This window comes from Ornithorhynchus anatinus, chromosome 1 (assembly GCF_004115215.2).
Source record: "Ornithorhynchus anatinus isolate Pmale09 chromosome 1, mOrnAna1.pri.v4, whole genome shotgun sequence".
In the NCBI taxonomy this organism is placed as follows: domain Eukaryota; kingdom Metazoa; phylum Chordata; class Mammalia; order Monotremata; family Ornithorhynchidae; genus Ornithorhynchus; species Ornithorhynchus anatinus.
Genome location: NC_041728.1, coordinates 24713983 through 24735599, shown reverse-complemented (window position 1 = coordinate 24735599; position 21617 = coordinate 24713983). Strand labels below are relative to the sequence as shown.

At 45.9% G+C, this 21617-nt stretch overlaps 1 protein-coding gene across 2 annotated transcripts in view; it reads right to left on the bottom strand.

Annotated features, from left to right (window-relative positions):
* The window catches only part of SV2C (synaptic vesicle glycoprotein 2C), a 115535-nt gene that overhangs the window by 24936 nt on the left and 68982 nt on the right, over window positions 1-21617 (bottom strand). For both annotated transcript variants that reach the window (XM_029066913.2, XM_001512640.4), the window contains 4 exons: window positions 6778-6911; window positions 6351-6440; window positions 2900-3010; window positions 900-988 (listed from right to left, as the gene is read on the bottom strand). In XM_029066913.2, coding sequence (XP_028922746.1) covers window positions 900-988; window positions 2900-3010; window positions 6351-6440; window positions 6778-6911 — 424 coding nt within the window. The remainder of the gene's footprint in view (window positions 1-899; window positions 989-2899; window positions 3011-6350; window positions 6441-6777; window positions 6912-21617) is intronic.

Genomic DNA, 21617 nt, shown 5'->3' with positions numbered 1-21617 from the left:
ACCAGTTCGATTACGTTCTCTCCCCCAAGCATTTAGTGCAGTGTTCTGCACACAGCAAGTTTTCAATAAATGCAGCTGACTGACTGATTGAAGGTGGACTGATCCACATTCTACCGGAAAAGAGAGGACTTATGAAAATACCTCTAATTATAGCTAGGTTGGTCGGGATCCAGTTTTCAGCTGGACTGTCCCCTGTCCACTCTGAATACGGCCCCAGACACCTCTGTCTGGTACTTTTATCTTTAGTAATATGGCACCTGCACCCAGGCCCGTGGCGTGGCCACAGCATCTAAGTTGGCACGGACTTGGGAGAGAACACACTGGCCCTGGAATCGGTGGAGGGGCAGGCAGGCTTCTCCAGAGAAACGCTATAGGTCTGGGCAAATCCAGCCAGCACCGGGCAGACCGCCACAAAAATGGTGCCCACATGACATCATCCCGATACCCGGTGTGCCAAAGGCTTTTAAAATATGCGGTCTCATCTGATGCACCAAGAGAGCAAGGGAAGCATTGGTGCAGGTTGGTGGGCACCAGCCCCCTCCCCAAGCAGACTAGGTAGGGTTACTTAATTTCATATTCACTTTCAGGAACAGACTAGGGAACAGCTACAAGCGGATGATGCTTGGATCTTTTCCCGTATTTGTCAGAACACAGGTAACAGTTCCCACTCCCATGTTTACCACTTACCAGCTCTGCTCCCCCAGGATCAAATAAAGGCAATGATTAAAACAGACACAAAGCTGAAAAGTCAACCGCCGGTCAAATGCCACCAGAAAGAAATATTACACCATTTCCACGACAAAGCGGTGACCAATTATGCAGTGAAAGCAAGGAAGCCTCCGATCAGATGGCACCATGTTGAACACTCAAAATTCTCAAGAAATACAAGTTGTTCTTACCCAAAGGACAGCGTGAACCATACAGCTGTCAGCTTCAAAGTATTTTCCTTAACTGGATAATTAAAACATCTCATAAATGTCAGCCAGATCTGCAAAATATTAGACAATTAGTTTCTCTGCCACACACAATATCTGGGACAATACTTGCTGCCTTTTGGCAAGAGAGAGGCTTTAATAACAAAAATAATATTATTTCTACTATTATTTTGGTACTTGTTAAGTTCTTACTGTGTGCCAAGCACTGTTTAAGTGCTGGGATAGTTACAAGTTAATCTGGTGGGACACAGTTCTGGTCGTACACAGGGCTCACAGTCGAAGTAGCAACCAATACGATTTAACTTCCATTTTGTAGATGAGGTAACTGAGGGACAGAGAACTAAAGTGACCTGCCCAAAGTCATACAGCAGACACACAGCAGAGCCAAGATTAGAACTTAGGTCCTCTGATTCCAGACTTGTGCTCTTTCCGCTAGGCCACTCTGCTTGTAATCAGAGACGACTAACGGATCAGAGTGTGAGCTGTCCTTAGCCTCATTTAGCTGGGGATTAAAGTGTGTAAAAAATATTGGCCAAGACACAAGACATGAGGGTTTTCGCTCCCTTTGCTAAATATTCCCAAACATCTCCTTCCAGGGCACCATTCCTAGAGGAATGGATCTTTGGCGTGCCTCTGCTAGTTTATAAACTGTTTGAGGGCAGGAATCATGTCTAACTACTCCACTGTGCTCTCCCAAGATCTCAGTATAGTGCTCTGCACAGAGAAAAAACACTCAATAAATACCACTCATTGATTACCAAAGATGAATCCAGTATTTTCATCTCTCCTGGATTCAGGAATGGGAATCTGCTGCCTGACATGGGAGTGGGAGATTTATCCATGGACCCAAATCTGCTCTCTCTCCACCTTTCTGGAGCACCTGCCCCTCCTTCTGATCATCTGCACCCCTCCCTAATGTCACTTTGAGCCCAGTAACAGCCACAGCAGCAGTGACATCAAGGAGGGAGAAGGAAGAGGAAGACAGGAGGTGGTCTTGAGGCAACAGTGTGAGCCCTGGGTGCCCAAAGGGAAGCTCTCTAAGGGAAGAAAAAAGCAACTGCTCCTTATATGCCACTTTAAAGGGCCCAGGCCTCAGGATTCAGATTTGAGAAGAAGTGAGGCCTAATGGTGAGAACACAGACCTGGGAGTAGAGAGATCTGGGTTCTAATGCTGACTCTGCTACTTTCCCACTCTGTGAGCTCGGACAAGTCACTTACCTTCTCTGTACCTCTTTAAAATGGGGATAAAATACCTGTTTTTCCACCCCTTTAGGCTGTGAGCCCCATATGGGACAAGGACTGTGTCCAACCTGATTATTTTGTATGAGAAACAATGTGATCTAGTGGAAAGAGCCCAGTCTTGGGAATCAGAGGATCCGGATTCTAATCCTGACTTTGCCACTTGCCTTCTGTGTGACCTTGGACAAGTTACTTCACTTCTCTTTGCCTCAGTTCCCTCCTCTGAAAAATGGGGATTCAATTCCATTTGTCCCTCCTACTTAGCCTGTGAGCTCCCTGTGGACTCTGATTAGCTTGTATCTACCCCAGCACTTAGTACAGTGTTTGGCACACAGAAAGTGCTTAAATACCATAATTATTATTTTATCTTCTGTTACCCTGACTTGCTCCCTTGATTCATTCCCCCTGCCAGCCCCACAACACTGGTGTATATATCTGTAATTTATTTATTTCTATTAATGTCTGTTTCCCCCTTTAGACTGTAAGATCGTTGTGGGAAGGCAATGTGTCTGTTTACTGTTGTACTGTATTCTCCCAAGTACTCAGTACAGTGCTCTGTAGACAGTAAGCAATCAATAAATACGACTGACTGAGAAAAGGGCTTGGCACATAGTGAATGACTGCTTAACAAATACCACAACAGCTTTTATTTTTACTATTATCGCCTTCTCCATTGGGATTCTCTGCCATATGCACTGAAGCCTCAGCAAGATCTCGTTACTTACACCATACAACTCAGTGCGGATCCTCACGAAACACCTCTTGTACCAAGTCCCCGTGTCGCTCTCAATCTCGATGAGTTCATCTATCTGCTTTGGAGTTTTGATTCTGTTCACCTATAAGAAGCAGAGAGAGTAGAAAACAGCACTGTTTTCTCCCCTGTCTTTGTTGGTCCAGGGATAGAGTGGGGTTAAAAATGAAAGGGAGAGCAGAGTTGGTCTGCAGCAATCAGCCGTCTACATTCTCGGAATATCTAAGTAAGTAAGGGCACAAATCAACCCTGTTCTTCAGAGGAGAGAACAGGAGAGAAAAGGTGGGAGAGACAGAAGGGGAGAGACAGAGAGAGAGAGTCAAGAGGCAAGAGACAGAAAGCGGGACGGAGGGAAGGAGAAAAAAATCATGCTCTGCAGTTGCAAAGTCTGGCTGACTCATCCTTTTTTGGGCAAGGAACAGGCCCTGCCTGGGGAGACCAAAGAATTACAGATCAAAGAGCTGGAAGGTATCTCCAGATAGCTGCCTAGTCTTTCCTTAATAATCTCCTCCGTAGCCCCCATGAGCCCCCATTCCAGTTTTCCCTTCCTGAAAATTATGGACGTGTTCCTTATGTCCCATAAAAACCTCTCCTGCTTTCATTTCAACCAATTTCCTCTCGCTTGGTCCTCAGCGGGCATGGAAATCACCTGGGTGACATGTTCACTTTAGAACCCTTCACGTAAGTGAAGACATGCCTTTATATCTTTAGCTACACTTCACCGACCTGTTTTCCACCTCTTCAGCCATTTTTGTTGCTTTTCCCTCAACGCTATCCTGCTCTGCTGTACCATAATGGAAATGAGATGCCACAAACCATCAAGAGTCCCAGCAGTGACCAGTATGGCAGAAACTGCAGTACGGAAGGACTCTTATCCACTGGATATCTGACTTGTCTTGTGCGAGTGAGCAGAAGCTGCCCAACAACAGTTAGGACATTGGGACAGTTGGCATTTTTGAATCTCCGCCTGTTGTGGGAGCAGGGGGTGTGGTGTGGGGGGGTGACTATTCCTCCCCAGTAGAGGATGCTGCGTGGCTTCTCTTGGAGCGGTTGTGGAATTATTCATTCATTCATTCAATTGTATTTAGTGCAGCATCGTACTAAGTGCCTGGGAAAGTACAACTATAACAATAAACAATCACATTCCCTGCCCACCATGATTACTTTTGCGGAATCTCTATCCATCTTTCTCCTCCCTCCCTCCCTCTTTCCCTCCCCATTTAACACTGTAAGCCCTCTGTGGTTCAGGGATCCTCTTCCAATCAACAGCCCTGTAGTGTGCTTAACAAATGTCAGAAATAACTAATAAACACATCCAAGGGGCTTGAGGGCTTCTTAAATAATGCTCTCACACCACTGACAGGATTATGAAATGTGGAGGCCAAAAATGAAAACGGCACTAGGTGCTAGCCCTTTGTTGGGTAGGGATTGTCTCTGCTGCCAAATTATACTCTCCAAGTGCTTAGTACAGTGCTCAGCACACAATAAGCGCTCAATAAATACGATTGAATGAATGAATGAATGAATGAATGAATATACCATAGGCATGACAGCACAACAAAGGACAGTCTTGTGAGGGCACGGTGCAGTTGGGATTCTACATGGCACCACTTTGGAATTGAAGCAGAATCTGCCTAAATGTGGTTATTCATTGCACCTTTTGGCTAAAATGCAGTTTGGGAATTAGGGAACTTCTGTCCAGCAACACACATCTATCGATGTGATGGAATGAGGTGTCAGCAGAAGCAGTTATGCGCATGTGTACACGTGTGGCATCTGACACGGTTAGTTCTACACTATGAGTTTTCTCCTACGAAAGGCTCTACTGGTGTGCATCCTCGCCTTCTGGCAAAACTATGGGGATGTGCTTTCCTTGGGGAAATACAGGCTGGATTTCCTCTAGGGAGAAATTCCTTTTTTCTCTCTCACCTTCTGCCTAAATTTTGGGTAATCTAGGGAAGTGGGTATTAAATTACATCACTGGCAGTAAAAGGACTTCTCTATGAGAATGTGCAATTATATGTACTTGGATTGATTTGCTCTATGCAGCTCTTCAGTTGATGGTGTGTAGGAAATGGGTTTCTGAAAGATGAAACAAAAAATGAGGCGAACAAAAGAAGAAAGGCAATTTCAGCCCATCACGAGGGTCTCGTATTATATGGTGCTTCAAACCAGACAAAGAAAGTCCCACTGGCCAGAAAAGTAACCAACAAAGCAGTTCCAAGGGATTGAAATAAATTGTTTCTACTGTTCTTGCTTGTAGATCGAGATTGGAATTATCCTGCTACTCATTATGAACAACAACTAAAATTCTAGACTGTAATGTCACTGTGGGCAGGGGACGTGCCTATTAACTCTGTTGTATTGTAATCTCTCAAGTGTTTAGTACAGTGCTCTGCACATAGTAAGTGCTCAATAAATACCAGTGATTGATTGATAGATCCTGAGTTTATTCACTTAGGGCACAGCACTACATGGGCCCTCTAATATTTGCCCAGAGAGTGAATTCAGGCACTGAAAGAAGAGACTCCCAGAGTGCTTTGCTCCCCCAACAGCAGGGACGGGACCTTCCTTCTCTGGGGTCGCTACAAATAAGATCAATTCTCTCTTCTTGGGATGCTTTAGTGTGCAGTCATTCTAATGGATCAATGACTTCTTAAAGCCCCTTCTAGCATTAAGATTTAGGTCCTCTACTTTTATCCGACATTTCATCAGAGGGGGTGGGGTGAGCTAGTGGTAAGAGCAGAAGGATGGGAGTCAGGAGTCCCAGATCTGCCATGGATCTGCCATGAGACTTTGGGCACATCAATTTATCTCTCTGGGCTTCAGTTTCCTTTCCTGAATAATGGGATTAGAGAGCTGTTCTTCTGACCTCTTAGACTGTGAACCTTATATGGGACAGGGGCTACGGCTGATCTTATTGTCTTGTATGTAACTCAGCGTTTGGCACAGTGCTTAACACATAGTAGGTGCCTAATGTATACTATTAAAAAAGAAGGGTAGAGCAGGGGTTCCTTTAAAGGGATGAAGACAGGTAGGAATTTTTGCCCATTCTCCCACCCCTCCTCCACAAAGTACATTTCCAAATTGGTTTCCACAGTTCTCAATTTGGATGTGTGGAAGGGCATTCCCAGTTGGCTTGACCCCAGGCTCTGGAGTAGTGGCACTCACCCTGGCCTTCTCCATCCCATTTGCAGTGTGCCTTTCTGAAAGAACACTGGCAGAGGATGCAAGTGATGGGACTAGTAGGCAAGAGGCAAAAGGATCCATTAAACCTGCAGGCTTTCCTGTCTTCACCTGAACTTGGGGACTACTGAGCCCCTAAGAAGGCTGGGACTGGGTTGAGGGAGCTGCTGGAATGGGTGGGAGGAAGAAAGGAGGGACAATGGGTGGGAGAAAGGAAGGAGAAATAGGGGGATACTCACTGTGAAGACTTTCTCTGGTTGCCCCCGTGCTCGCATGTTTGTGTCGTGAATTTGCTTCAGAATCATCCACGCTTCGTCGTGCTTCCCCACCTGGGAGAGTGGAGCATCTGCTGAAGTGCCCAGATAGCAGAGATCCCAGTTTCCCTCCGCCCTGTCGGAACAATCCTCCCAGGGGGCAGATCCCCTCGAGGAATACTGGGGACCCGCACTCTCTGTCTGCCTGTCTCTCTCTTCAAGGCCAAGGAAACCATTTAGTCAATTCCCTCTTCAGGGTACTGAGGACCTTAAACAGTCAATCTCCCCCTTCACCCTCAGGGCCTGAGTCAGGATGGGTGGAGCTTGGTGATAGCAGGACTTTAAAAATGGACTAACAGACCGCTGGCAATTCTGGATTTTTCTGGATTGGTCAAAAGGGCCGAAATCTTACCTCCAAGAGAAACCTTGGACTCTCGGGCATGAAGGTGAGTGCCACCACAGACGAGACACAGGGAAGGGCACAGACGATCACAAACACCCGCCAGCTGTGGAACTGATAGGCAGACCCCATGCTGAAGCTCCAGCCTGTGGGGGAGAGGAGGAGGAGGATACAGGTGAGGGCAGAGTGGATAGGACAGGAATGGTTAGGGTTGAAGAAGGAAGGCTGTGCACCTTTGGGCATTTGATATTTGCCCCACCTTCAGCCCCATGTACTTATTTATATACCTACAAATTATGCATTATAAATTATTTATGGATATTAATGTTTGTCTCCCCCTAAAGACTGTTAGCTTGTTGTGGGCAGGGAATTTGTCTACCGACTGCTGTACTTGGACACTCCCAAGTGCTTAGTATGGTGCTGTGTACACTATAAGTGCTCAATAAATACCACTGCTTGATTGACTGCACCCAGGCATGCCTCAGAAAAGATAGGGTCACCCATTCCCTAATATCCCCAATGCCCATACACAGCCTTAGTTCGATTCTCTCTCAGATCAATTAGTCCTGTTCCCCAAAGGAATCCCAAGTATTTTCTACAACCTAGAGAGATAAAACACCTGGACTACTACACTTCTCTTTTAATGCTCTTTTTTAGATAATTTTAATGTGAATTTCCTACAGCCTCTCTCATTCTGAGATAACAATGCACTGTTTACCTTGGCTTAAACTTCCCTACCCCTCCCTTCGAAGTATTTTGATTAACTTGATAGAGATATTAAGGTCAATTTCATTCCTTCTCTGCAGTCTTGCATTGCTTCCTGCCTTCGGGACATCTCTTCTTGGATGTCCCTCCCTCAAACTGAACATGTTCATAACAGAACTCCTCATCTTCCCACCCAAACCCTATCCTCCTCCGTCTTTTCCATCACCGTAGACAATAATTACTACCCACCCTATCTCATGAGTCTGTAACACTGGCATCATCCTCGACTCATCTCTCTCATATAACCAATATATCTGTTCTGTTACCAAATTCTGCCGGTTCTACCTTCACAACATCTCTAATACCCACCCCTTCCTTGCCATCTAAACTACTTCTATGCTAATCCAAGCGCCTACTCTGTTCAGACTTGATTACTGCATCTGACCTTCCTGCCTCCGCTCTCTCCCCACTCCAGTCCAGACTTCACCCTGCTGCCTAGATTATTTCTTTAAAATACTGTTCAGTCCATGTCTCCCCACTCTTCAAGAACCTCAGGGGTTGCCCATCCCCCTGCATCAAACAGAAGCTCCTTACCATAGGCTTTAAACACCCAATTATCTTGTCCTCTCCTGCCTTACTTCACTGTTTTCCTACTACTGCCCAGCGCACACCCTTCACTCCTCTAGCGCCAGCTTGCTGCTCACTGTGTCCCATCTCATCTGTTAGCCACTGAATCCTTCCTCCCTCTGGCCTGAAACTCCCTCCCCCTTCATATACGACAGACCACCACTCTCCCCACCACCAAAACCTTACTAAAGTCACATCTCCTCCAAGAGGCCTGCCCTGATTTAATCCTCTTTTCCCTCATTTCCTCTCCCTTTTGTGTTTTTCTATGCACTTGGACCTGCACCTTTTAAGCACTTGTCATTCACCCAACCCTCAGCACTAATGTATATATTCATAATTTATTTTACTGTGTCTCCTCCTCTAGACCAAAGGTCCTCATGGGCAAGGAAAATGGCAACCCACCAGTATTGTAGCTTTCCAAGTGTTTAGTAAGAGAAGCAGTGTGACTTAGTAGAAAGAGCACACACCTGGAAATCAGAGGACCTGGATTCTAATCCTAACTCTGCCATTTGTCTGTTGTGACCTTGGGCAATTCACTTAATTTTTCTCTGTAAACCCTACTCCCTCCTGGAGTGTGATCCCCATGCAAGACAGGGACTATGTTCAACAGGTATAATCTTATATGTACCTCAGTGCTTAGAAAAGTGCTTGGCACAAAGTAAGCACTTAATTATTATTATTAGAGTACTCTGCACATAGTAAGCGCTCCATAAATGCCAATGATTAATTTCAATTTAACATTACACAATGACATGTTTCGCATAAAGGTAGATCTGTTAGCACAATAGTTTGTGAAAGATAACACTTCAAAAATTGGGATATATCTACATAGGTAGACAAAAAACTCATTCAAAATCTTTCATTATTGGTATGCATTTCTACTGCTATATGGCCATGTAACTATATCAATTGCAGTTTTTAATCACTGTCTAAAAGTATTTATGGTATTTATTCAGTTCTTTTTAGATGCCAAGCACTGCACTATACTTGGGGACCACACAAGATAGGTAGGACACAGCCCCTGCCCCCATTTTACAGATGAAACAGAGGCCCAGGGAGGTTAAGTGCCTTGCCTGAGGTCACACAGCAGGTCAGTGGCAGAGCTGGGACTACAATCCAAATCTCCATGCTCTTTCCATTAGGGCACTTGGCTTGGTGTAAACAATTTATATCGTTTCATTCAGTGTTTTAAAGCACTTGACATTTCCTACACGAAACAACCCTCTGTTGAATACTCCTGCCCTTAACCTCTTATTTTAATGGAAATCATTAGAAGCACTATCTCAGGTAGAGCAGTACTAGGACCACACAAATAGGGATCCATTCAAGAGCTGAAGAGACCCTTGGTTGAGTGAAATATCCGAGCCACTGGTTCCTGGCAATCATGAATGGAGTTTTGAAGGGAAGGAAAGAGAAACACTAAATCTAACTGAAAGCCCAGGGAGATTTAAGGAGAAGGAGGTGGAATGTGAGAGTGGATATTGCAACGCTCTGCATTCTTACAGCATTTAAAAGACATAGCCAGAAAAACTGTATTTCCAACCCCGGCGGTCTATATAGGAGACATGGGAATAACCGGAGTCTGACCTAAGTCACTTGAGTTTACCTAATAATAATAATGTTGATATTTGTTAAGCGCTATGTATCAAGCACTGTTCTAAGCACTAGGGTAGATACAAGTTAATCAGGTTGTCCCACATAGGGCTCACAGTCTTCCCCCCATTTTACAGATGGGGTAACTGAGGCACGGAGAAGTGAAGTGACTTGCCCAAGGTCACACAGCTAAGTGGCAGTCTCAGGATTAGAACCCATGACCTCTGATTCCCAAGCCCAGGCTCCTTCCACTGAGCCACGCCACTTCACCTAACAGCGATTATAAATTGGATTTTTCCCTGCCCAGGTTTATGAAGGCAGCATTACAGTGAAAGCTCCTTGTGGGCAGGAAACATATTTTGAGCTTCTCTTATCCTTTCCAAGTGCTTAATAATACAGTGCACTGCACTCAGGAAGTGCTCAGTAAATACCACTGCTACTATTACTAATCCCCTACATACCTGCAAACTCAGTTTCCAAAATGTCAGTGGTATGTACCATGACCGAGAGCTGATGTTCTAATTTTACAGATTTTGGTGGAGATCAGAAACCCCAAGTTGAAGACTGACTTGGGTGGACTTAAACCTTACAATTCAGGAACGAGCAACTCCTGTGATTTTTTTGTAAAGCTGGGAAGTCAATCCTCTCAAACATCTGAGGGTCAAAAGTGAATCATAACACAGACCTTTGAGAGATTACCTTGCTCTTGTCACATGTAATCCCAGAGTGCCACTCAAAGATCTACAAAATAAAATTCTCCTGAAACCTCTGACTCTCCTCTCTCGCCTCACGGCCCTGGGAGCCTGAGAGGATGGCACTGCAGGCTGGGGACGCGGGCAGAGGGGGCTCGATATTTTATTCTTCCCCTCAACTGTCCGTGGCCTGGCTCTAAGAGGGAAGCAGAGTGGTGTAGTGGATACAGCACAGGCCTGGGAGTCAGAAGGTCATGGCTTCTAATCCTAGCTCTGTCACTTGTCTGTTGTGTGACCCTGGGCAAGTCCCTTCACTTCTCTGAGCCTCAGTTACCTCATCTGTAAAATGAGGATTAAGACTGTGAGCCCTATGTGGACACGGACTGTGTCCAACCTGATTTGCTTGTATCCACCCCCAGCGCTTAGTACAGGGCCTTGCACAGGGTAAGTACTTAATAAATACCATTCTTCTTCTTATTATTATCGCTAAGAGCTCAACCTTTGCTCTGGGCCATGACTGGAAGTCAAGGAGTTGCCTTGAGGCAGAACAACACTTACTCTTTGAAACCACAGAGGTAGCACGGCCTAGTGGAAAGTATATGGGGTAGAATCAGGAGACCTGGTACCACTGGCCTGCTGGGTGACCTTAGACAGGTTGCTTAACCTCTTTGGGCCCTAGCTTTCTCATCTGTAAAATGGAGATACATCTCTGCTCTCCATTCCTCTTAATTATGAATCCTGTGTGGGACAGGGACTGTGCCCAATCTGATAGTCATGAATCGATTCTAGTGTTCACACAGTGCTAGGCACATAGTGGGCATTTAGTAAATACCTCAGTTCAACACCACATGACGCCGCGATACCGATGCCAGGATTCTCTCAGAAAGCAAGGTGGCCAGGACTGCTTTGCCACATAGTTAAATAACATCACTTTCCCATCTCTCCCCAGCCCTTCAACATGCACGTTCACTTGGAAGAGCACCCCGAGCTCCAATATCAAGAACCAACTCCATTCATGTGGCTTTTTTGTTGAAGTTTTACATCTTTTACATCATACTGACAGTGAATACTATGCATGGCTCTTCCTTTCTTCCCAAAGCAGAAACCTAGTCTAAAGTTACCAAGCAGAGGGAAGGACTACCCAAGGGCGGCCGAGGAGTAGGTCTTCCAAACCCACTTCTTGCCGACTGTCTGATGATAAACCTTCGGCGCCAAAGCCAGACATTACGCTGGCACGGCCCCAACCGGCTGCGGCCGAGTCTTGATTTATTTCAGGGCAGGACAGATAGAAATGCCATTTCTCTTCCCCTCCCCCTCACTGCACGTCACGCAGCTTCCCAGAGTTAAACCTCACCTTTGCTCCCAGCCGGCGCTGTCTAGCCGAGTCATTAATCTCGGGACCAGAAACAAGCTCCAGGCTGCAGCAGACTGCTGACAAAGGCCCTTCTGCATACCGGGAAGGGGTTTCAGAGCCCCTGAAAATATGGCGCCACAAAAACTATCCAGTGGACGGTGACTGAGTTTGCAGTTGCTGCCGCAGCTTCTCATTCAATATCACCTTTTCAGTCTGCTGATTACCAGAAATGGCCAAATGAATCAAAAGGCCCATGGGAACAGGCTATCAACCCCCGCGGGGCCAGGAGATCCAGCCACTGCAGGGACAGGAGATCCAACCCCTGTCGGGGAGGGGGATCCAGCCCCCACAAGGATGGGGATCCAATACTGTAGTGAAGGGCGGAACTCTGGAAAGAGGTGTCCAGGGGCCAATTACTGGGAGCCCTTCACAGGCAGGACATGTTTAAGCTCATTTTAGCAGAAATCAACATTTCACGCACCAATGCAGTTCAGGCACTGGGTGAAATTCTCAGGTGAAAATACAGGAAACAGCCACAAGTCCACTATAGATGGAGCTAGCTTTGTCCAGTAGAAAGAGTATAGTACATGGAGCCAGGAGATCCAAGTTCTAGCTCCAGCTCTGCCCCTGGCCTGCTGCGGGACCATGGGCAAGCCACTTAATCTCTCTGGGCCTTTACTTCCTCATCTGTAAAATGGGGAGAACAATACCTGCCTCATCTTTGTAGTAACAGTAGGTACAGATTAACACCCGCAACACCATTAAACCCAACTCTCCTGCTCCCCTGAATTCCATTTGGGATAGGAACTGGTCTCTTGCTCCACTGTCCCACCACAGATATATCACTAGCCCAAAGCCCTGCAGCATTCTGTAAATGATCTGGGGAGTGATGCTGGCAGAAATCCAAGCATCACGCTTACCTCGTCCACCTCAAAATTCACCCTTGCCTGCTTTAACTCTACCCAGCAACATTATTTCTCCAACAGCGTTACTGACTCCAATGCCCATTGCCCACACCAGCTGTTTCAGACCCCCTTTCTCCTCATCTCTCGTTCCTGAAGACCTGGTTACATACTTTATTGATGAAATTGAAACCACCATTAGGCATGATCTCCCTAAAATCTTCCTTGCTCCTCTCCTGTCCCGCCTTTCTCCTGCCCCCATTTGACTCTCCCACCTTTCCCAGCAGCATCTCAAGAAAGCTTCCTACCTCCTCTCAAAATGTACCCTCTCCACCTATGCCTCAGACCACAACCCTTTGCATTTTATCCCAACACTTTTCCCCTCTCTTTTTCCTTCCCTGACTGCCATCTTCAACCATTCACTTTCCAATGATTCCTCCACTGCTTTCAAAATTGCTCAGGCCTACCCAGTCAAAAAAAAAACATAAAACCCTCCCATAACCCCACAGTTCACTGCAGTTATCATCCCATTTCCCTCTTACCACCGCTCTTCAAAGCATTTCCTCCTACCATTCCTCTGCCTCCACTTCCTTTCTTCCAAATCTCTACATGACCACCTCCAGTATGGCTTCTGCCCCCTTCTCTCCACAGAAACTGCCCTCTCTAATGGTCACCAATGATCTCCCTCATGCAAAATCCAATAGCCTTTACCCTATTAGAATAATTCTCCTAGACTCCCCCACCTGCTTTCAACACTGTGGACCACCCTCTTTTCCTGGAAACATTATCTAACCTTGGCTTCATTGACACAGTCCTCTCTTTGTTCTCCTGTTTCTCCAGTCACTCCTCATTCTCTTTCGCAGACTCCTTCTCTAACTGTGGGAGTCCTTCAAGGCTCAGTTCTGGGGCCCCCTTCTATTCTCTATCTACACCCACTTTCTAAGAAAACTCATTCACTCCCTCATCTTCAACTACTAACTCTAAGACGATGACACCCAATCTACTTCTCAAGTCTTGCATTTCCTCCTGCCTTCAGGACACCTTTCTGGATATCCCACTGACAATTCAAATTTGCCATGCCCGAAACAGAACTCAACTTCCCATCCAAACCCTGTCCCCTGACTGATTTTCCCATCATTGTAGACAGTACCACCATCCTGTCTCACAATCCAGTAACCTTGGCACTGTCCTCAACTCATCTCTCATTCAACCCGTATATTCAATGTCACCAAATCCTGATGGTTCAACCTTCGTATCACTAAAATCTGTCCCTTCCTCTCCATCTACACTGATCCAAGCACTTATCATATCCACCTTGACTACTGCATCAGCCTCCTCAGTGACCTCCCAGCCTCCTTTCTCTCCCCACCTCAGTCCTTACTTCACTTTGCTGCATGGATCACTCTTCTAAAAAAAATCATTCAGTTCATGTCTTCCCACTCCACAAAAACCTTCAATAGTGGGTCATCCATTTACATATCAAACAGTAACTCGGGAGGCACAAGGGATGTCTCAGTACCATAAAAAAGTATATATATGCTTGTTCCCACAGTTTTGTTCCAGCAGAAGACTCTTAGCCAAACGCTTTCTGATGACACCTGAAACTGGCAAATGACTCTCACCCTAAAAGACACCAGAAGCTGTGCCAATATATTTTAAAGTGGAATACTTAGTCCATCTGATCCTCAAGAAATTTTGACAGCAGAGGTAAGCATTTAGCCCCTCCAAAATTGCACATATGTGGGGAACTGGCTTAGGGAACATCTTGGGAAACTGCCCATAGGCTGGTCAGAACAAAGCTCCCTGGGGGTGAAAGGTCACAGGTCCAACCAGAACTCAATGTAACATCTCTTAGTGCAACTTTAGAGATGATCGCTTGCCCAGAGGGAGGAGCTGCTGGTTCAGAGGAGGAGGAAAAGTACTAAGATGTGTTCATTTTATTCCTTGATTCTTTCACACAAAGATTGGCTATTGGGGAGTTTGGCATCGTCCCTCCAACTTCTCCTTCAGCACTTCTGCATCACCTAAGTACTAAAATACTCACATATCCTCATAGCATTTAGGCACATGTCTTATATACTCTATTACTTCCCGTATGTAATCTATTTTAGTGTCTGTTCCCCCTACCTTGTAAGCTCCTTGAGGGCAGGGATCATGTCTGTTACCTCTACTGCCCTCTCCCAAGAGAATGACACAGTGCTCTGCATATACTGGGCACTCAGTAAATTCTATCGCTTGGTTGGGTGAAATGGGTCACATGAATATGGCTGCAGAACCAGTCACAAACACAGTGGTGCTCCTGTTGGTGAGATCCCCATCCATAGGTGTGAAAGTCACCGAGAAACCATCTCTTCCTCACAAATCAGAGTTAGGGTCCCTTTCCAGGTTCCTTGATTACTTGGAGTGAGCTCTACATCTAAACAGGGCTGCAGGGCAGAAAGGCCCCACTACATTTGATATTCGCCCCACCCACAACCCCACAGCACTTAGGTATATATCTTTAAATTACATATTTACAAATTACTTATTCATCTTAATACGTCTCCCCCGCTAGACTGGACTGTAAACTTGTTATGCTCCAGCGTGGCTCAGTGGAAAGAGCCCGGGCTTTGGAGTCAGAGGTCATGGGTTCGAACCCCGGCTCTGCCACTTGTCAGCTGTGTGACTGTGGGCAAGTCACTTCACTTCTCTGGGCCTCTGTTACCTCATCTGTAAAATGGGGATTAAGACTGTGAGCCCCATGTGGGACAACCTGATTCCCCTGTGTCTCCCCCAGTGCTTAGAACAGTGCTCTGCACATAGTAAGCACTTAACAAATACCAACCAACATGCTCGTTCGGGGCAGAGAACATGTCTGCTAATTCTGTTGTACTGTACTCTCCCATGCGTGTAGTACAGTGCTCTGCACATAGTAAGCGCTCAACAAATACCACTGATTGAGTGATTGATTCTCCTCCATCGACAAGAGGCTCGGAGGGACTGCCTTCATTCCCATAGGATTTCAAGGCAGGGGGAGGGGACATGTACCTGATCTGTTCTCACAGCAATGGATAATGCACTCGTCGGACAATGTCATCAGAAAAGGAAGAATTACCAGAGCAGTTAGTGGAGGGTTAACGGTTAGCTGAGACGGTTGAGAAAAAAAATCTCATTACAGAGACTGCGGCACATAACCGAGCTGGCTGTAGGGCTGACTGCGTCAGAGGCAGTGGAGATTTATAGACCCACCCGCTCGCCTGGTTCTGCCGAGTCCTTGATTGAGTCGGGCTCTATGCCGCTGTTCCGTTAGAGCTCTTTACTTTATGCCCGGAGAACACGCCAGGTGAGTCAGCATCAGAGACTCTAGTGATCATTTCGGTCACAGTGGAGGAATGCAGTGATATCCTCTGATTTGGTGGACTTATCTCGATTAAGGGAGAAAGAACAAAAGGCGCCTCCTGATGCAACAGCTCTGGGGGTAGCTTTTTTGAATGGAACCTCGCCGGTTTTAAGGTGCCATTAGTTCAGTTAGCTGAGGAAGAGAGCCAGCAGGAGTTGATGCAGTAGGATTGGAGGCTTCCCAATCCAATCTCATTAAAACCTTCTTTACATTTATTTTAAATCACAGCATTTTCACATTTGCTTTTTTTAACCAGAAAGGGGACTCCGCCAGGCAACTTCCTAATTTACTGCTTTCAGCTCTCTCCCCCAAAATTCAACAAAAATGGATAAATATGGATAAATGTCTTAGGCATGGAATTCAGGATATTTATTTGCACAATGCTAACAATGATAATCAAATAAAGACATCTTGAGGAAGGAAAAGTAAATGAGTTCAGCAAGCAGCCTAATGGATAGAGCACAGACCTGGGAACCAGAATAATCTGGGTTTCAGTGTCTGCTCTGCTATTTGTCTGCTGTGTGACCTTGGGCAAATCACTTCCCTTCTTTGTGCCTCATTTATCTAATCTGTAAAAGGGGATTAAGACTGTAAGCCATATGTGGGACATAGACTGTGTCCAACCTGATTAGTTTGTATCTACTGCAGCACTTAATTCAGTGCCTGGCACATAGTAAATGCTTAACAAATTATCATTAAAAAGAAGTATGTAAATACAATCAGTGAGTAACTAACCCCATAATTAACTAAATAATTTGGAGTTACCACTGATGTGAACCTCAAAGGGTAGCCACACCAGATTGGTTGCAGATCTTTCCAGAAGTGGCTCCAGCCTCTCTCGTTCACAGATTCAGGTCAGTCAGTCCTGATCCCAAGTAGAACTCTTCTTTGGGCACAGATTTGTGGCAAGAAGGGAGAAGGTAGTGGGGAAGAGTCACATTTTTTTCTGCTTCTCATGCAAAGAAATCCAAAATTCAGCTCACATTGAGAAAATCAGCTTCTCTAGATCTCTCTTTCCATCTCTCTCCTCTCCCTTCCTCCTTCACTCAAGGAACTTATTGCACCAACTTGGCTCACTGAAGTGGGGGTTCTCCCTGGTTCAGTAGTGGTAGTAATATTAGTAATAATGGCATTTATTGAGTACTTACTGAATGCAATGCTCTGCATATACTAAGTGTGTGGAAAGTACAAAAGAAATACAAAACAAGTTCTCTGCCCTCAAGGAGGTTCCACTCTAATGGCAAAAAATGTCAGGAAAGGTCACAACATCTTTGGGCACCAGCTGCCTCTATTCTAAAGCCACTACAATAGCACCTTCCCCTCTTCTATCGCTCCCACCTGGAATGAGCAGTGTGGAAGCTGGGAGACTCCTGGAATGCAGATCTTGGTGACCTGAGGCTCCCACGGTCACAGAAAAACAAAGTCCTCCCCATATTAATGGGCAGGGGGAGAAATGCCCAACAGTTCTCAGCCCAGTGATCCTGCTGACCCCACATGCCATTTCCTCAAGCCTTCCATTTCTTAATACCTGCCCCTTTGGCCATTTCTAACAGTCTCACAGATCTTAACAGTCCTGGAAGTGTGAATCAGAGAGAGCTTTGTCCCGGAGTGAAGCAAGAGAGGCACTTGTTACTGAGAATTAATTAATTAATAAGTCCTTAAAATTCAACTGCTCAGGGTCAATACACACAACATACACATACACACACATGTGCACACACATGCACACACCCTACCCCTAATACTAGTGAGTATATACCTGTAGCTGACCTTCATGGTCAAAGTTGATGCTAGTGACAGTAACAGTAATAAAGCCGGACAGACTTCTAGGCAAACTTTTCAGAATGGTGTTCAGGCTTCACCCCCCACTGGCCCTTAGAAAGATGGAGGCACAACCCTCATGGGTCTTGGATCTTGCCTCACCAATAATTACTGAGTGAAAATCTTCACCAAATGCAGTGTGGCCTAGTGGAAGAAGCATGGGCCTGGGAGTTGGAAGGGCCTGGGTTCTAATACCGCCTCCAACTCTTGTCTCCTGGGTGACCTTGGGCAAATCCTTCACTTCTCTGGGCCTCAGTTACCTCATCTGTAAAATGGCTATTAAGACTATCTATGAGCCTTAAGTGGGACATGGACTGTGACCAACCTGATTAGCTTGCATTTACCCCAGAGCTTAGTACAGTGCCTGGCACATAGTGTGTAACAATGCCATTAAAAAAAAAATTCAGAGCCACCATTTTGTTTCTGCACAAATACCAGCAAATTTTCCAGTCTCATTCTTCCCTCTCAGTCACAGTAATTTCAGGCAAGGGAACAACTGAGCACAAAAGGAGAGGACAGTAAATACTCAGTGAAACACAAAGAACAAATCTCACACAGTGGTTTTAAGAAGCACTCAGGAGCTACTTCACAACCACCTAGAAACTAGAATAATACAAACGCCTAGAGAGAGAGAGCTTCAGCACTCCTAGCTCTACAGTGCAAGCATTTAAGGATAAATGTATTTTGCACGGAGTCACCCTGCTTTAAAAAAACATCCTCACTGCATTGAGGATGTAAGCCTTTATTTGGTGTGGGTGCCTCTTCTGGAACAAAGAGATGCAAGTGGATGAAACTAAATTTGATTTCTCCCTGTACATTGCAGTGTTTCAGTATGTAATTTAATGATTGTCCTGGCTGATTAATCACTTCTCTCCTTTTGGGCTGCAACGGTTCCATTCTTTAAGAGCCTCCGCTCAGCTGGCTATCTATCACTCCATTCCCAGGCCCCGTACTGAGTCGTTGCCCATTTCCATTAGCATACAGATGAAACAGATGCCCAGGGAGATCTGCAGCAACCAGACCCACCTGGGTCACACCTGACCCAAAACTCCCATCTGAGATGTAGCCCTTAAAATACATTCGTTGCCAAAGCATTTGAAAATGTACAGTTTGAAAACCAAGGTGCAAACCCGTGCCCACAGACACACAATCTGGGATTTGATTACTGTGTGGCTTGTGCAACACAACTGGATTTGTGTCTCTGTGCATCCCCTCTGGACTGCAAGCTCATTGTGGGCAGGGGACATGGCTACCAACTGCGTTTTAAAGCAACGATTTTTGTTAAGCGATTACTACATGCCAGGCACTGTCCTTTCCCAAGCGCTTAGTACAGTGCTATGCACACAGGTAAGCACTTGATAAATACAACTGATGGATAGATAAAATACTCCAGAATACATTTGCCCTGAACAACAATTCAGGAAGGAATTGCCTATTTGACTGTGGTCAACCCTGTGGGCATTCAGTGAACATCTAATGATGATGAAGATGATGATGCAAGAGAGTGTACCTATTCAGTCAGCTGGGGGAGGAGAAAAATAATGTGGACTTCACTTACAACCAGCTCTCAAATATTGGAATGGGGAAGGCAGGGAGAAGGAAGGGCAGGGTCAGTATGAAAACTGAAATCACACACTTTATTTTAGTCATTACTTTCAGCCTCCTCCTCCCAACAAAAGCTGCTAACAGCCACACTGGCTAGTTTGAATTTCAAATCCTTGCTCTACCCTCTCTGATAGAGAGGCTAGGCCAAATGGCCAAAGGCAAACATTGGCAGGGAGGAGTAGAGTTGTCTGAGTAATCCAAAATCTAGAAGTACAGTCCTAGATAATTAGCTAGTAGAATGTTCACGCAGGTTGGCGAATATTGCCAAGATCCGCCCTTTCCTCTCCACCCAAACAGCTACCTTACTGCTACGGGCTCTCGTTATATCCCGGCTAGACTACTGTGTCAGCCTTCTCTCTGATCTCCCTTCCTCCTCTCTCGCCCCGCTCCAGTCTATTCTTCACTCCGCTGCCCGGCTCATCTTCCTGCAGAAACGATCTGGGCATGTCACTCCCCTTCTTAAACAACTCCAGTGGTTGCCTATCAACCTCCGCTCCAAACAAAAACTCCTCACTCTAGGCTTCGAAGCCCTACATCACCTTGCCCCTTCCTACCTCTCCTCCCTTCCCTCTTTCTACCGCCCACCCCGCACGCTCCGCTCCTCCGCCGCCCACCTCCTCGCCGTCCCTCGGTCTCGCCTATCCCGCCGTCGACCCCCGGGCCACTTTATTGAACGCCCTCCCTCCTCACCTCCGCCAAACTGATTCTCTTCCCCTCTTCAAAACCCTACTTAAAACTCACCTCCTCCAAGAGGCCTTCCCAGACTGAGCTCCTCTTCTCTCTCTACTCCCTCTACCACCCCCCCTTCACCTCTCCGCAGCTTAACCCTCTTTTCCCCCCATTTCCCTCTGCTCCTCCCCCTCTCCCTTCCCGTCCCCTCAGCACTGTATTCGTCTGCTCAACTGTATATATTTTCATTACCCTATTTATTTTGTTAATGAAATGTACATCGCCTCGATTCTATTTAGTTGCCATCGGTTTTTACGAGATGTTCTTCCCCTCGACTCTATTTATCGCCATTGTTCTTGTCTGTCCGTCTCCCCCGATTAGACCGTAAGCCCGTCAAACGGCAGGGACTATCTCTATCTGTTGCCGACTTGTTCATTCCAAGCGCTTAGTACAGTGCTCTGCACATAGTAAGTGCTCAATAAATACTATTGAATGAATGAATGAATGAATGAATGAATACTTATTTGCAAGTGTTCCCTAATGTACATCAGACACTGTGACAGAGTGATTCCTCTTTCCTGTCACTTTTTAAAAAAATGGTATTTGTTAGGAGCTTACCATGTTCCAGGCACTGTATTAAGCCCTGGGGTACATAGAGCTAATCAGGTTGGACACAGCCCATGTCCCATATGGGTCTCACAGATTTAATCCCCATTTTACAGATGAAGTAACTGAGGCCAGAGAAGTTAAGTGACTTGCCCAAACTCACACAGCAGACATGGCAGAGAGGGGATGAGACTTTGGTTTTGTCACCAAAGTCACAAAACTGCTCACTCTTCTTGTCCTAAGGTCAAATGCTTCTATCTGCTTTGGCTGTTCATTTAACTTTCCCAAAGGCTTTTACTGAACAGTTAACTCTCCTATAATACAAGCATTGTAAGCCTACAAAACCTCATTTTAAGAAAACCACAGTGCAGTACACACTCGTTCCAATGAACACACATCTGTGCACAGCAATTTCTTCTGCCACCATGGCCCACTGCATCCACCCAGGCTGGCACTGTGGAATGAACGTTTCTTGACTCCCTGATAATGTTTGAAGTAAAATGCATAGATCTCAGTGCCATCTCTAGATATTCAGACAATCCCGTGTTTCGGAAATGAGGCTATTGAGAATGAGACAGTATCACTGGGTATCAACTGTCCTTGTGAGAAAATCTCTTGCACAAGCTTCCTGAGGAAATCCAGTTGGGCACCTTTCTTGAGCTCTGGTCACTTGAGGTGTTACTGTAAGGCATTACTGACTCTTCTAAGAGACCACAAACCTGCATTTCCAAGGTCTTTAATTTGGGGTTGGGAAAAGAGGGGAAAGTTATGCCTGCTACCAGTAGGGCCTGAGTTGTTTTTCTCTTAGTGGTGACGGTGTGCACCACATCATCCACACCCTCTCCCTCAGCCTCAACACCCCCACCCAAGGGTGCACACTGCAAGGTGGCTGGTAGGCA